The sequence below is a fragment of the Trachurus japonicus genome, chromosome 23, assembly GCF_045865225.1.
Source record: "Trachurus japonicus isolate A0001 chromosome 23, Traja_1.0".
Classification (NCBI taxonomy): Eukaryota; Metazoa; Chordata; class Actinopteri; order Carangiformes; family Carangidae; genus Trachurus; species Trachurus japonicus.
Window position 1 is genome coordinate 12,506,334 of NC_140929.1, and position 14,045 is coordinate 12,520,378.

The 14,045-nt window shown below is 41.5% G+C and overlaps 1 protein-coding gene across 10 annotated transcripts in view; it reads left to right on the forward strand.

The window, feature by feature from the left end:
* LOC146962624 (ELKS/Rab6-interacting/CAST family member 1-like) overlaps positions 1–14,045 on the forward strand; it is a 118,251-nt gene that overhangs the window by 46,758 nt on the left and 57,448 nt on the right. For 6 of the 10 annotated variants that reach the window (XR_015035105.1, XR_015035107.1, XM_085769580.1 and 3 more), the window contains 2 exons: positions 3,765–3,776; positions 12,581–12,716. Coding sequence is in view for 7 of the 10 variants with exons in the window: in XM_085769580.1 (XP_085625706.1) it covers positions 3,765–3,776; positions 12,581–12,716 (148 nt within the window). In the remaining 3 variants the exon portion in view is untranslated. The remainder of the gene's footprint in view (positions 1–3,764; positions 3,777–12,580; positions 12,717–14,045) is intronic. The other 4 variants (XR_015035106.1, XM_085769581.1, XM_085769586.1 and 1 more) reach the window with 1 other exon arrangement.

Sequence of the window (14,045 nt, forward strand, 5' to 3'; positions counted from 1 at the left end):
TTCCTGTCAATGATGCAACTCTTTCATTTAGCGGCTCTGTTTTCACGCTGCACTTTTGTTTTACTTTCAGCTGAGGATGCTTGACTTGCAGAGTTTAACACACTCTTTTTCTTTCATTAGGAGTCTGGACAGTTCACAAAGTTTTTTTTGTTTCTTTTAATTTCCTTTTGAAATAACAGGAATGAAATGTTTGTTTCTAACTACTTTTCTACCTGTTTGTGTAATTTTGGATCAACCTGTCTGTCTTAAGCTCTTTATGTCTGCTAATATACACTATATCTCCCTCGCTCACTACTCTTATCAGTCTAAACTTTCTGTTTGTATCTAATTACCTGTCTGCCTGCATGCCTGCCTGGCTCTGTGTTTACCTGTCTCCCCGAATATCTGTTTCTTTCTCTCTGTTTTGTTTATGAACCTATCTCTATGAAGAGGACTATAAAATTGGGAGCCTCAGGAGATAAAGCAACTTCTTTCACAAACCTCCCCCTCTTAAGGAAGGTCAGAGGTCGTTATCTCATGGCCAAGAGTCACATAAGAGCCGCAAAAAAAAAAAGTGAAGTCTACAAAGAGGTTGAACTGGGTTGTGTTTCAGTTGAAGTGGTGAGAGTAAATTTGCCTTTGAGGGCTGGATGGGTTAGATCTTTCTATGGTTATGAAAATCTGTCTCTCTGTCTGTGTGCATCTCGATGCCTTTGATTTCTGAATATGCTGTCTGTCTGCACCATCTCTCTCTCTCTCTGGCTCTTTAATCTTCTCCTTCATTTTCCTCCTTGGACATGATCTCTATCCACTCCCACTCTAAACTCTCCCCCCTCTCTCTCCGCCTCTCCCCCTGTCTGTCTGTGTGTTTAGTAGTTTGACTGCAAGACTAATGGTTGTTAATGATTTTGGGGAGATTCAGTATTTCCTCAGTGTCTCCGTCTGGCCAGTAGAAATAGTAGACTATTAATAATTCAGCACCTGCTGACTTAAAACTGGTGGATTTTAACTGCATGTGTGTGTTATTTAGTATGCCAGTAGCCACAGATGCAGATTTACAGCGGTGCTAAGTTTGAGGATAACATTGTAATGTAACTTTATAACCATTTAAAAGCGCAGATGGGTGCACATGTGGGATTTCTTACATCATGTTAGAAAGATGTCTCCCTCTCCCAGTGGATAACTATAAAATAAAGGCTTCTCAGCAACTTATATTTAATATCTGAACTTTGCAGGCTGCTCTCATGAAACTGGGAAGGTATTAAATTCAGAGTTAGTTCAGCATGTTTGAGAACTGTATCCTATAATAGAGAAATGAGATTAAGTAGATTTTGACAAGGAAATTTAACTCTCCTTTTACACCCAAGCACACACATATATATTCTTTACTGTGAAGGAAGTGGTTTGTGGAGGTTATTTTATAAAGCATGTGATGCTTTATACATGTTCTCATTTAGGTTTCATTCGGCTGTGAGATGTGCGATGAGGAAAACTTCAGCCCTGGGTGACTCACTGTGGTTAAAATGGTCATGAAAAGGGCAGAATTAACTGTTGGCAGTGCCTTTAGCTCATGTCGCTACATGCCCGTCAAGCTGTCTGTTCTCAGATGAACAAATGTTGCAGCTTTACTTCTAGATATTGATTATAAATTTGATCACATCTGAAATGATTGCTGACAGGGTTAGTTAGCCTGTTAGCTAATGTTAGCTCCAGAAGTCACATCTAATTTGATTCAAAACAAGTGCACCACATGCTTACATATTAATATTGATAATATTTTCCTAATATTTAAAATGGCATTTTTTCATGCTTAACATTACATGAAAACATTTAATATTAGGACTCAAGTCAGCAAATATTAGTGGTAAATATGTACCGGTATGTAACCTATGACTCCAAAAAAATAACTTATAATCTTGTTAGTTAATGATTTGCTGCTTTGCCCTCAGTGCAACAGCATTAAGTAAGTGAGTCAGCAAGTTTCAACAACATTTAAAAAAAGGGAAAAATTAACAAGAACGTCCACCCTCCAACCTCCTACACTGAGTGTCTCTGATTATGACAGGTCTAGTCTGGTAAAATATGGTTTCTGATTCATGGTTAGGCCATTAACTGGTGTTATCTTTATTTTTTCGTACTACCCACTGTCAAGGTACCACTGAGACATGTGGTTGCTCTGATACTGCTTTTCTACAGAGGTTCTTTCCATGTTTCATAGGTTTTTCTTCAACCTGCAAGCGCTGACTCTGTAGGATCAATACAAGTGTTCAAGCACAGACTTTATTCCAGGTCTACCGAACCCTGCTGTGAGTTTAAGAGTTAGCCTCGAGCTAACAGGTATGTCAGGGGAGGATACATTTGCCTATGGCCAAGTCTTAGCTTGGCACCGAGGCTAACCCGAGGCTAGGAGTGAGCAGCGGGAACACTGCTAATGAAAAGATCAGATGTGGGTTAAATAAGGGTAAAAATCAAACCTCTGTCTTTCCTCTCTAGTGTAAATCCAGCTGTAATGGTACCAGGTTATTTATTTCAGTAACTAGGATGGTAATTGGAGCAGACTGAGTGACTTCACACTGAGGGGAAATGGAGCTGAAAATCTGCCCTGATGGCCAAAATAAAGGATTTGGATGGATGAGTGGAAAACAGAGAGAGGGGGAAGAAAAGAGGAAAAGGGAAAGGGAAAGGTAGGTGGTGGCGGCGGCAGCGGTGGCGGTGTTGGTGGTGGAGGGAGAAAAAAAAAAAGCAAGACAGAACTGCAATAACGGGTGGAGACGTGGAGAGAGAAAGAAAAGAACAGGCAGCATGGTGGGGAACTAGGAAAACAAAAATGAAACTGACAGAAAAGACAGGAGAGGGAAAAATAGCGAGGAAAAGGAGGAAGGAGGTTTGGAGATATGTGGAGTATAAACCAGAGTAATGGGAAATTAGAGAAGTTTATTGCGTGTTATATTGTTCTGTAATGGACAATTTGTTTCTGGCACGCCGTTGTTAGTGTGCGTTCCCAGGCAAGAGCTCACCCTGGAGTTTAGGCTTTGCCAGGTTGACCCAACACACGAGGAGTGATTGAGGGTGGGGGGTGGAGGGGGGGGGGGGGGTATATACTGTACGTTTGAGGTCAACCAGTACCAGGAAGTGAATTTCCCATCTTTATATGTTTGCATGCTATATTGGCTTAACGGCGGAGACACTTTTCCACAACTCAGCTCATGTGGCCCCAGTGGGCAGCAAAACCAAGTCGTCTGCAATATCCAAAACCGCCGAAGAAGAAGTAATTCATACTGAGCACGCTCTCCTTGCTTCTGCTTTGATTGGCTAATTGCTCACTTCTCTATGGTCCGTGATTGCGTCTGTGCCCTGAAGCGCTCGTTGAGGTCAAGTTTGCAGAGGTCGCGTGAGGTGAGGAGGCGTCTGGTGACTGGACTGAAAACAGGGAATACCTGCATTTGACCTGTCTGTCTGTCTGTCTGTCTGTCTGTCTGTCTGTCTGTCTGTCTGTCTGTCTGTCTGTCTGTCTGTCTGTCTGTCTGTCTGTCTGTCTGTCTGTCTCTCTGCCTGCCCAGCTGTTTGCCTGGTCATGCCTGTCTTCCTGTCCGCCTGCTGTTTCTCCTCACCCCTTCCCTGTCTGTCTGTCTGTCTCTCATCTCTTTCCTCTTTGAAGACTGATCAAGCCGGCTAACCTAACACTCGACTCCTGTCTCCCCTCTCACCTTTCCCTCTCCTTCTCTGTCTCTCTCTCCCCCTCTCTTTTATCTTTACAATGCAACACTCTCTCCTGCTCTACCCAGTCTTGCCTCAAGGTTAGTACTGCATGCCTATTTTTCTTCTTCCGTCACTGTCTCTCTCATCTCTCTCCTTCATTGTCATACTGCTTGTCCTTGCATCGAGACACTCTCTCATCTCCTTCATTCTGTCATAAACCCTGTTTTTAATCATTCTCATCATGTCTGTCTGTCTTTGAAGAAGACACCTTGACTTTCCCTCTGCTCTCTTTCTCTGTCACATCGCTGCCTCTTTGAAGAGGAAACATTATTGTCTCTTCCGTTTCACTCTCCATTATGACTCTCTGCTAGCCTCATCACGACACTGGCAGTCTGAACTTCAGTGCCACCGCTAAGTTTAATAACTTCAAATTTGAGACGACCACAGCAAACAAGCAAAAACGTTGTAACGGAGCATCGTCATTATTAACTTGGACGTCTGTGAACTTTTGCTCAGGGGTCTCCTTACTTCTGTTGGGTTTCTGTCTTTGTGGCTCTTCCAGAGAAATCACAGCACATTTTGTTCCTGTCACTACTTTTGTTAAGCAGTTTGAGATGGACTGGGATTCAGCTCAAGTTGTGGTGAACTTTTTACACTGTTCAACTCAGATTTCACAATCTTCTCTGGTCTATTACCCTGTGTTTAGCTCTCAAAATTGTCATGACCTCAGCAATTAGACCATTAACATATTGTCTTGGGCTTTTAGAGGAATAGTTTTACATTTTGGGAAGTAAGTTTATTGGTGTTTTTATTAAGAATTAGAAGAAAAAAGATGATGCCATTCTCAAATTTAGAGGATACATTTGGTGGCGAGTTTAGCATAAAGACGGAAAGGCGGAGGAACAGCTAGCTTTGTTCTGTCCTAAGGTTGTAAATTCTGATTAGCAGCATCTTTAAATATTAGGATTTCTGCTACCTGTCTTCTAGCTATGGTGTTATATTTAAGGACCGGGGAAAGTCTCAGAAAAAGTTAATGTTTCATAACTATTTATTTCAGCATGGCGTCATTTGCTTTGTCCACATCGCAAGTTTGAAAACTCTCGTCTTTTTCTGACTTTTACATATCTATTATCTGTGCTCAGACAGCGACTCTGTAATGAGATTTCAGCATGCGAATACCCAAAGTCTGACTTTGGTTGTTTTTTTAACAGACATATCAAAGTCATATTGAAATTTCTCTGACCTACGCATTGTGATCGACCACATAATAACCACCTCTTCCTTCTGTTTCCTGCATAAATGTGGTGGTCGGAGTGTTTTGTGCGCTCCGCTCTGCTCTAAAGGTCTTCGTCTCCCCAGTGCCGACTGTCTTTGCTCGTCCTCTCCTTTTTAACTTCTAGAGGCACTGTTCCCCTGCCGTCTTGTCAGCCTTTTTCACTGCTGTTGTTCTGGTGTTTTGTGATTCAACTCTAGAGGGGGAAAGAAACAAAAGAAAAAGTTAGCATTGCCTTGCTGTCTGGTAGACGACAGAAAACTTCTTTTTCTTCTTCTGTCCTTTTTTTGTGTTTTTTTCCCCTCGTCCTGTCTTTTTTTTCTGGTTGTTTTGATCTTGAGCTAAGGAACTCCTCATCCACTGCCAAGTGTCAGACATCAAGGTTTCTGTAGCTTAAAAAGGAATTGCATTGTTTCTTTCGCGTGTGTGTTTGTGTGTGCGCGCGTGTGTGTGTGATCCCTTTGAGGTCCTGTGTATGACTCTGAGCATTGAGGCTGTGCATGGATTTGTCAGCTAATTGGTGACAACAAGCAGACGCACACAGACACACTAGTGCGGTACAACAGACAGTGCATGTTGGTTTTTTTCTGTCTTCCACACACACAAACACACGTGCTAGGAGGAATTTGCAAGCTAATGAGTGAAAACAATATGATGACTACTGAGAGTTATCTAGTAAAAATACCTGCACACGCTCTGACACACACACATACACACACACACACACATTGGGTGGAGGGGAAATGAAAAACATTATTTTTCTTACAATTTTGATTAGTAATATTATTCTGCTTCTTAGTATTATCATATTAACATTTTGTGTTTGTTGCTTTAATTCAACAGAGTAACAAATGCAGCCTGAAGGTTTTTAGAATACAACATGCAGACAAATATTAAATTGGTTACTCGGCTACAAACAGCTTTCTGATGCTGAACATTTGACAAAACTGATGAAATACGTAGATGATCATAAAACAACATTTTTATAACAAATCAGAAAATATTGTAAGCTTTAACTGTGTTTAAATGTTCAGTCGGCTCTCTGTTAACAAATCTGTTACTTTTGTTGGACAAAAACTCATTTACAGACAAGTAAATGTGCAGCTGTGACTTGGAGGCAAATTAGATTTTGTGATCTGTAGTCATTCTGGATCTGCAGCCACTAGTCAATTAAGCGACTTACAGAAAAATTCATCAACAGCCAGATTGATTATTGATTAATTCATAACTTCTCAAGCAGAACTGCCAGACAAGTTCCCAGGGTGCAACTTTTCAAATGTGAGGATTTAAAGCTACTGAATATATTTGCAGTGAGGACAGTAAAACAAGCTAAACAGTACGTCACCTCAATCTTTGAGCAATTTCTTTTATATTTTGATATTTTATTGACCCACAATTTAATCAGAAAGTAAACCAGAGCATAATCAGTAATGAAAATAATCATCAGGCGAAGCTGTAAGATTATTAAAATCCACGGTTTTTTACAGATGTGGACTCAAAACAGATGTAAACGTGTTATCAATTCCTTCAGAATCAGAAAAAGTCACACGTCGAGTGTTTTTCGAGCCGATCATTAAAGGAACGCCACCCACCGTATGTGATGCATATAACAGTGTACTGTCAGCATCCAGACGTGATGATGGTCTTCCTGTGCTGTTGACTGTAATCTGGAAATCAAATCAGAAGACGAATATGAGGCTGAAGAACAGAGTGTCAGTGTTTAACTCCGGGACTTTATCGTTCTCCATGTTCAACAAAGACGGTGCCAACAACAACCCCAGCTCGCTGTCACATGCTTACACTGTTACTATTATCTAAACACTTTCAGTCCAGTGCATTGTTAGTTCTGAAGTGTGGATATATCCCCTAAATCTGATTTATTTTCATAAGGACAGATGCAGTTAAGAAAGATATTTCATTCTGTCTGCAGTTTTATCACAGTATTTTTACAGCTAGTTTGGAGTAACCCATACAGTGGTGGTTTATATACACACACAGACAGGCCTCAGCTCCTTATTTACCCCACAAATTCACTGGTCTGCCTGAGGGATTTCCTACAGTCATTCTGCAAATCATAAATTAAGCATTTCTTTCTTTACTCCTCAGAAACGTCCTCCTTGTACTGTAAGTTTTTCTTCCCCATCAGCAGTGGGCAAGACTAAACTATTATGTTTTTGATGATTTTTTTTTTTCTTATGTTTTATAGTTTTTACAGGCTTAGTAAACCAAACCAATATTTCCTGTATTTTCAAAGGAAATACTGAATTCCGAATAGTTAAAAGGAAATCCTTGATGTTAATGTTGGGTGAACTATGTGCAGTAAACATACATGAGGCCCCCGAGCATTTCTGATCAAATATTTATACAGGTCTCCAAATGTAATATTAATATTACCTTAATGTGGGTCCCTGAATATCAGCAGCATACTAATGAGAGAGGCTAAAAAGTTTTTCTCTTTTTTTGGGAGAGTTTGATGTTTACTGAAGTTTATGAGATTGTGTGTGTATGTATGTGTTTGTGTGTGTGTTTTTTACCAGGAGTTGCGAGCAGTGTTTGCTGTTTTCTTTTTTACTTATGAAGCTTTAATGAAGGCTATTCTATGTTTGTGTATATGTCTATGTTGGTCAGTATATGAGGATATTTTTGTGGGTTTTGCAAAATATAGGAAAATCAAACACACTAACATACTTGTCGCTGTCAACAAGTATGTTAGAGTGTGTTTACATTAGCACATAATATATGTTTACAGTATCTGCCACAGTGTTTACATGTGTGTATTTCTGTGTGAAAAATGGATGCATGTGATGTTTTGTGCACAAATGTGTGTGTGCTTTAAAAAAAAAATGTGTGTGTGGTCCGGTCCAGAGATTTGATCTAATACAAAGCAGGTTGTGTTGGGAGTCGGGCATCGTCCCTGTGTGTGTGTGTGTGTGTGTGTGTGTGTGTCCTATCGGCACATTTTCGGTAAATTTGTGCCTTCATGTCCATTTATCCTGCGTGTCAAAGAGTGCATGATTGTGTATGTGTGCCCTGTGTGTGCAGATGTGGTTTCGCTGCACATTAGTATGTCGTGTTTACAGCGCTGTGGGTGAAGTGAACTCTCTGGTGATTCCGCCTCCTCCAGCGGTTTGCAGCAGTTGTTGAAAGTGATTTCAGAGGGAGAGAGAAGGAAGTATTTTACATATTAAAACAACTTCAAATGGAGCCGAGCCTTCCGCTGAGCAGAGCCACCGAGTTCAACCAGCAACTCCTGCTCCTTGCGCAATCAAAGTGTTTTAGTGTTTAATTAAATGTGTAAAATGAAAACTGTGTTCAAGTTACATCCGGTTTGTTGGTCAGGACCGCGAGGAGGGGAAGTGGAAAGCCGGGGTCACGATGCCACACGATGTATTGGTGAAGAATCTGAACTTGCGTCACAGCATCACAGTTACATAATAACACAGAACCAATCTTCATCTGATACTGAAGCAGGGAAACTCCGGTCTCCTGCCTGTTCCACATGAGGATGAGATAAAGAAGACAGAGAATGAAATCTATTTATTTGACATAATGATGCATTTAATGTCGTAGAATCGTAATCATGACAAACCCACAGGCTTCAGCCTCAAAGTCAACATCCCACTGTTAGTGCAGATATAAAAGTGTAGAAGATATCACAGGATAAATTATGAGGTAGTGCATGATGTGTAGAACATGTAGAATATATCTATTTGAATTAATGTCTTGTCAAACTCTGTCAGGATGAATATGTGCTATGAATGTGAAGGAATTAGGTTCAAGAGTTCACTGTCTTTTATTTTCAAAGGACTAGACAGATGAGTGTGTACTATAACAGTGTTTCAGAGGAACTCTGATCAAAAGAAACAATTAGTCGATCAACAGAAAGATCATTCTTCTGTCTTCAGCTTCTCACATATGATGCATGACGTCCTGTATCATTTTCTTTATTTAATGTGCTGGTTTTTTACCTTGAATCTATTGAAGAAATCACTTTGGGCACCTGGAAACTGTTCTTTTTATAGAGAAATTGATAAATCAATCGCTTAATACACAGCAATAAATAATAATTGCCATATAAGTTGTAGCCTTAAAGATAAATTGTATCATACAATACATATGTTGATAGATTTCTTCATGTTTAACATATGAAGATGGACTTACAAGCGAACACAGACAGGATATATGCAGAGAACAGAACCATACAGCCAAAAAAAAGTGTTTGTTTGGCTGTTCTCGCTTTGCTCATCTGTGATCCCTGTTTAGTTTTTTTTAGAGAGGGGAAGAGCGGTCAGAGGGAAAGCACAGGAGATGGAAGTGACAAAAGAGGGAGAGGCAGGAATCAGTGAGAGGAAAGGACGAAATGGTCCATGGTCCGATGAAAATATTTTATCCGAGGGAAAGGGTAATGTTGCATTTGGAGAGGGTGTGGATTTCGGAGGAAGCGGAGCAGTGAGGAGAAGAACATCCGTCCTGATGCTTTGGCTTGACGCAAATAAACAGTCGCTTTCATGCAAGTAATTATAATGCAGCGTGTAAAAAAATGGCAAATAAGCGGAGGGAAATAGCAGCGTTGGTTTGGGAGAGCAAGAAATTTCCAAATAAGCGGAGGGAGGATGAGGAGGAACTCGCTGCGGTCTGATGCAAATGCGCGATAGTTACCCATGCAAATGATCTGCGTGCTGAAAAGTGATACAGGCAAACAAGTGAGGCTGGAGCAAAACAAGTGTTCAGCATTAGCGAAAGGGCAAGGAGAAAGACGGAGAGTGTGAGTGGGACCTCGCTGTTGAGTCAATAGGAAACATCGCAATCTCGGAGTCTATTCCTCATGTGCATACACTCACATACATAGAGTAAATGTAGCATGAAGTGGGGAAACCTCAGAGAGCTAACCAGATGGTTGAAGCTTCCTGGAAATCCTCCAATAGGAACATTCCTGCCTGTTTATGACCTGTTACACACTCACACAGGGCGTATAGCTCTAAAATTGATCCCAAATATTCAAATAACTGGATCCCACATGCAGGGTGCAAACTGAAATCAGAGGAAACCAAAAACCCCCCTCCATGCTTACTTCATTTGCATTCCTGTTTCACTGATGCAATATGCTGCACATGGAGGCCCTTAAACGATGCACACAAAAATAATACAAGTGAAACCTGCACACACACACACACACAGGCAGCTCAGGTTATTATTTTGTGAGCTTTTGAACAGGCCAGGTGCTGCTTTGGCTTCGTCGTCACATTTCAGTTTCTACTCCGGCTTCCCAAGTTTCTCTGGACGGGTTGCAATTGGGCCCCCTGGACCTTTTAGCAAACACATAGAGGATTTTATTTTCCCATCCTCTGCCAATATCATTTCTCAACTTTTCTGGCAGTGATACTGATGTAAAAGCCATTTGATGGATTACTCCCATTATTTTAGGTTAGTGTAGCAGGTAGTTGGAGCTTGAAGAGACTCAAAAGATGTTAAAAAAGAAAAAAAGTGCCGTCATTAAATATTTACACTGCAGAATATGTATATCACTCTAGGTGTAAACAAATAAACTGTATTCTCTTATGAATTCACACAGGGGTTTCAACTCAAAAGAAGTGGAAATAGAATAACGTGTGAGATGGGAGGAATCGAGTTAAGTTCAGAGCTTTGCGGAGAAGAGACAAAGGTCAAACATCATGTGACGATTAGAACCTGTTTACACCTTCGGAAACAGAATATGCTGCGCATGGCTCGTAAAGATGATTTCCCATGAGTGCACATGTTTTGCTGCTGGTGTGAGACGCCGCTCGCTGCGGATTCCCATCACTGGAGGTCTTTTACTGGCAGCTGTAGAGATGGAAGTGGAGAAAATAGATTTATCTGAGAGCCTGTAAAAAGTTATGACAACAGGAACGCACGCACGCACATAAACATTTGCGCAGCGCGAGCGGAGAGACTGTGCACATGGTCGAAAAATGCAAACATACAAAAGACTGGTGGACACATGCAGAGGGGGAAAAGAGACTTATTGAGTTTGATTAATTTCTAATGGGTTAGTCAGCGGCTTAGTTTTGTCTTGCAAGTGTCTTTGTTGGACGGCCGCCTGTGTACGCAGATGTGGGCGTGTGTTGTGCTTGCACATTCATCCTTTGTGTTTGACTTATTTTTTTCGTTTTGTGTCATCATTCAGTAGACGTTGTTAAACCTCGCTGGCATTAGCTCGGGTTAGTCCACATCTGTGTGTGTTCATGGAAGGTATGAAAGATCGTGATCGAGTCAAGCTGCCGTGTTAGCTGATAGGTCTGTGACAGAGCCACAATGGCCTCCAGACGGCTTAAACCGGGATTAAACCCTCTCTCCATCCCGCAACCCCTCCGCTCCCATGAGGAATCGCTCTCTCTCTCCTTCTTTCTCTCCCCCTCTTTTATTCTCGCTCTCTCGCTGCTTCTTTCCCCAGATGATGATTTTAGACTCCTGCTTCCCGACACCCAGTAATCCCTCTCTGAAAAGATCCTCATACTTCCCACTGCGGAGGAATTCTGAAATGTCATCTCCTCATTGATTCATGGCTTTTCATTGAATTCACTCACTGATCTTTACATTATATTGGCCCAGAGGGATTTCATTTCTGCGCCGTATTGTGCAGAATAGTTAATCGCAGTGTCTTGTAGCATCATTGTAATGGAACAAACAGGCACTGTGTCCTCAACGTGTTACGAATATGACGGTTTGACTCGATATATTAAATGTCAGCTGCACTTAGGAGCTGCCAGCATTGTAAATACTGGTGCATTCGCTTTATTGCAGTGTGTGTGTGTGTGTGTGTGTGTGTGTGTGTGTGTGTGTGTGTGTGTGTGCATCTGGTGTCACTGTGGCAGATTTTTTGCAGTCAGAGGTGGTTTCTCAAGCGCTGTGAGAGGATGAAGGATGAACCTGGTACGCTTCACAAACTTTTTCCTCAGAAAAAAAGAAAAAAAAAGAAACCTGAAATTCTCCTCAATGCAGTGTCGCTGCTGGGGAAAATACAGCCTTTAGGTTTTGCAATGTGAGGTTTGAGGATTGTGTTGGATCTGGTCTTTAGATATAGCATGAAAGAGAAGGAGGAAAGCCAGTAATAGTCCTCTTTAGGTTGGCTTATTCAAGGATTTCTCCCGCAGCTTTGCCTTTTTTCCTGAAAGCACTGACTTGGTAGGAAATTATGAAAGACAGAGTAGAGGTGGACTTGCAACAGAAGTCCCTGGCTGACCTCAAATCAGGGACTTTTCACTTGTATGATCATCTTGGACATCTACAGTAGCCGGTGTTATTGACATATCTGTATATTGATTGGACATATTTCATTCACAAAAAACATATAGGTCCATTTCAAATTGACTTTGATTCTTTGAGTTGAAATATTTTCACATTTGAATGTTTTTATGCCGATGATGTTGTGGTTTCAATCGATATTAACTTGTTGTGTATTTTTTTAATATTAAATGATTAGTTTTGATGAACTCTGATCAGAGATTTTCACCAGCTGCCGTTTTGCATTTGTAAAGCTGTTCCCCTGTCTGTGCAGTTATCCCCTGCCTTCTGTTGACATCTGTCATACATATTTATAGTAGTGATGCTTTGACTTTGATTGTGGATTTTGTGTGTGTGTATATGCAGGCAGATGAAGGACCAGTCGAAGAAGGTGGCTAACATGAAACACAAGGAGCAACTGGAGAAAAGCAGGAACGCTCAAATGATGGAGGAGGCCAAGAAGAGAGAGGACAATCTCAACGAAAGCTCCCAGCAGTTTAAGGTACGGAGGGAGGAAGAGGAGGGAAGAAGAGGAGGGAGGAAGGAGCTATGGGAAGGAGGAGGGGCGAAATAAGAGGGTAAAAAAAAGTGAGAGGGAAAAAGTTTCTCTCCTCACTCTCGATGTCCTACCTTGAATATTGTCTGCTATGACAACAATGCTTCATCGTAAGGTGACAATAATGACAGGGAGCAGCCTGAGGCAATGTCAAACACACTCACTCACACACACATACATGCACTGCAGCTCTCGCTCAGGGAGTGTGTGAGAGCGGGTAAGTGAAGAGGATGACTGACAGGGAGAGCGGGGCGGAAGATGGAGAGGAGACAATAAACGGTGAGGGGGAGAAAAGGTTGATAGAATGAGGAGGAGAAGGTGATTGGAGGAGAAACACTCAGCTATGAAGTGAATGTTGTGGGCTTTAAACGCTTCCTGTGGGTGGGAGAGAGCATCTGCTAATTTTCTGCTCAGGCGTCAAGTGACCACAAGATGAACAGTGACGTGCGCGGTGATGATTTGTGACTGCGGTTTGCCACATATTTCCTCAGATTACAGGTTTTTCTTTCACCTCTTCATCCATCCCCACCTTTAATTTCACCCTTTTCACCCTGAATTTCCCTTCAACTTTGTCTGACTCTCTTTTCTTTCTCTTTTCCTCATCCGTCCTCCTCTTTCCCCCCCTCCCTCTCCCTTTCCAGTAATCGTTAATCTCAGTGGCCTCTCTGATTAGAGGCAGATGAAAACACTTTCTGCGTGTGTACGTATGTGTGTGTGTGTTTGTGTGAATAAGCATATGCTCCCTCTAGCTATGATTGATCATTGGTTTAAGGAGGTTGGAGCTTGTCGTTTGTGCATATGTGTGTGGTTAGGGGATGAGCTGATAGCTATGTGAGTCACTCAGACTTATGAGACCGCAGCGGTCACAACCATAACTAGTGTGTGTGTCAGTCCTGAGCTACTCCGCATAGTTTAACCAGCACTGAAGACTGTACATGGAATGTGAGTTTATAATTCAGGCCGTAAATTCAGCCCAATTCAATACAATAAGAAGCTTTAATTCAATTAAATCTCATCTCAGTCTGCATACTTAGACACCAAGTAATGTTGGATCTGTTGCAGGACAGAGATACGCTGCACATGTGCTGGAGATGCTCTGGAGAGTTTCTTCATGGCCACTGTAATGTCTCATCCTCTGTGTCCCACCTGGTCTCCATCAGCTATTCATTCTGTTCTAATGTAACCACCAAAGTCAGTCAATTGCCTGGCAGGAGGAAAATAGCTCTTTTTATGAGGAATTGGCAGGAAGTTCATGCAGTCATTTTACTTAAAAAC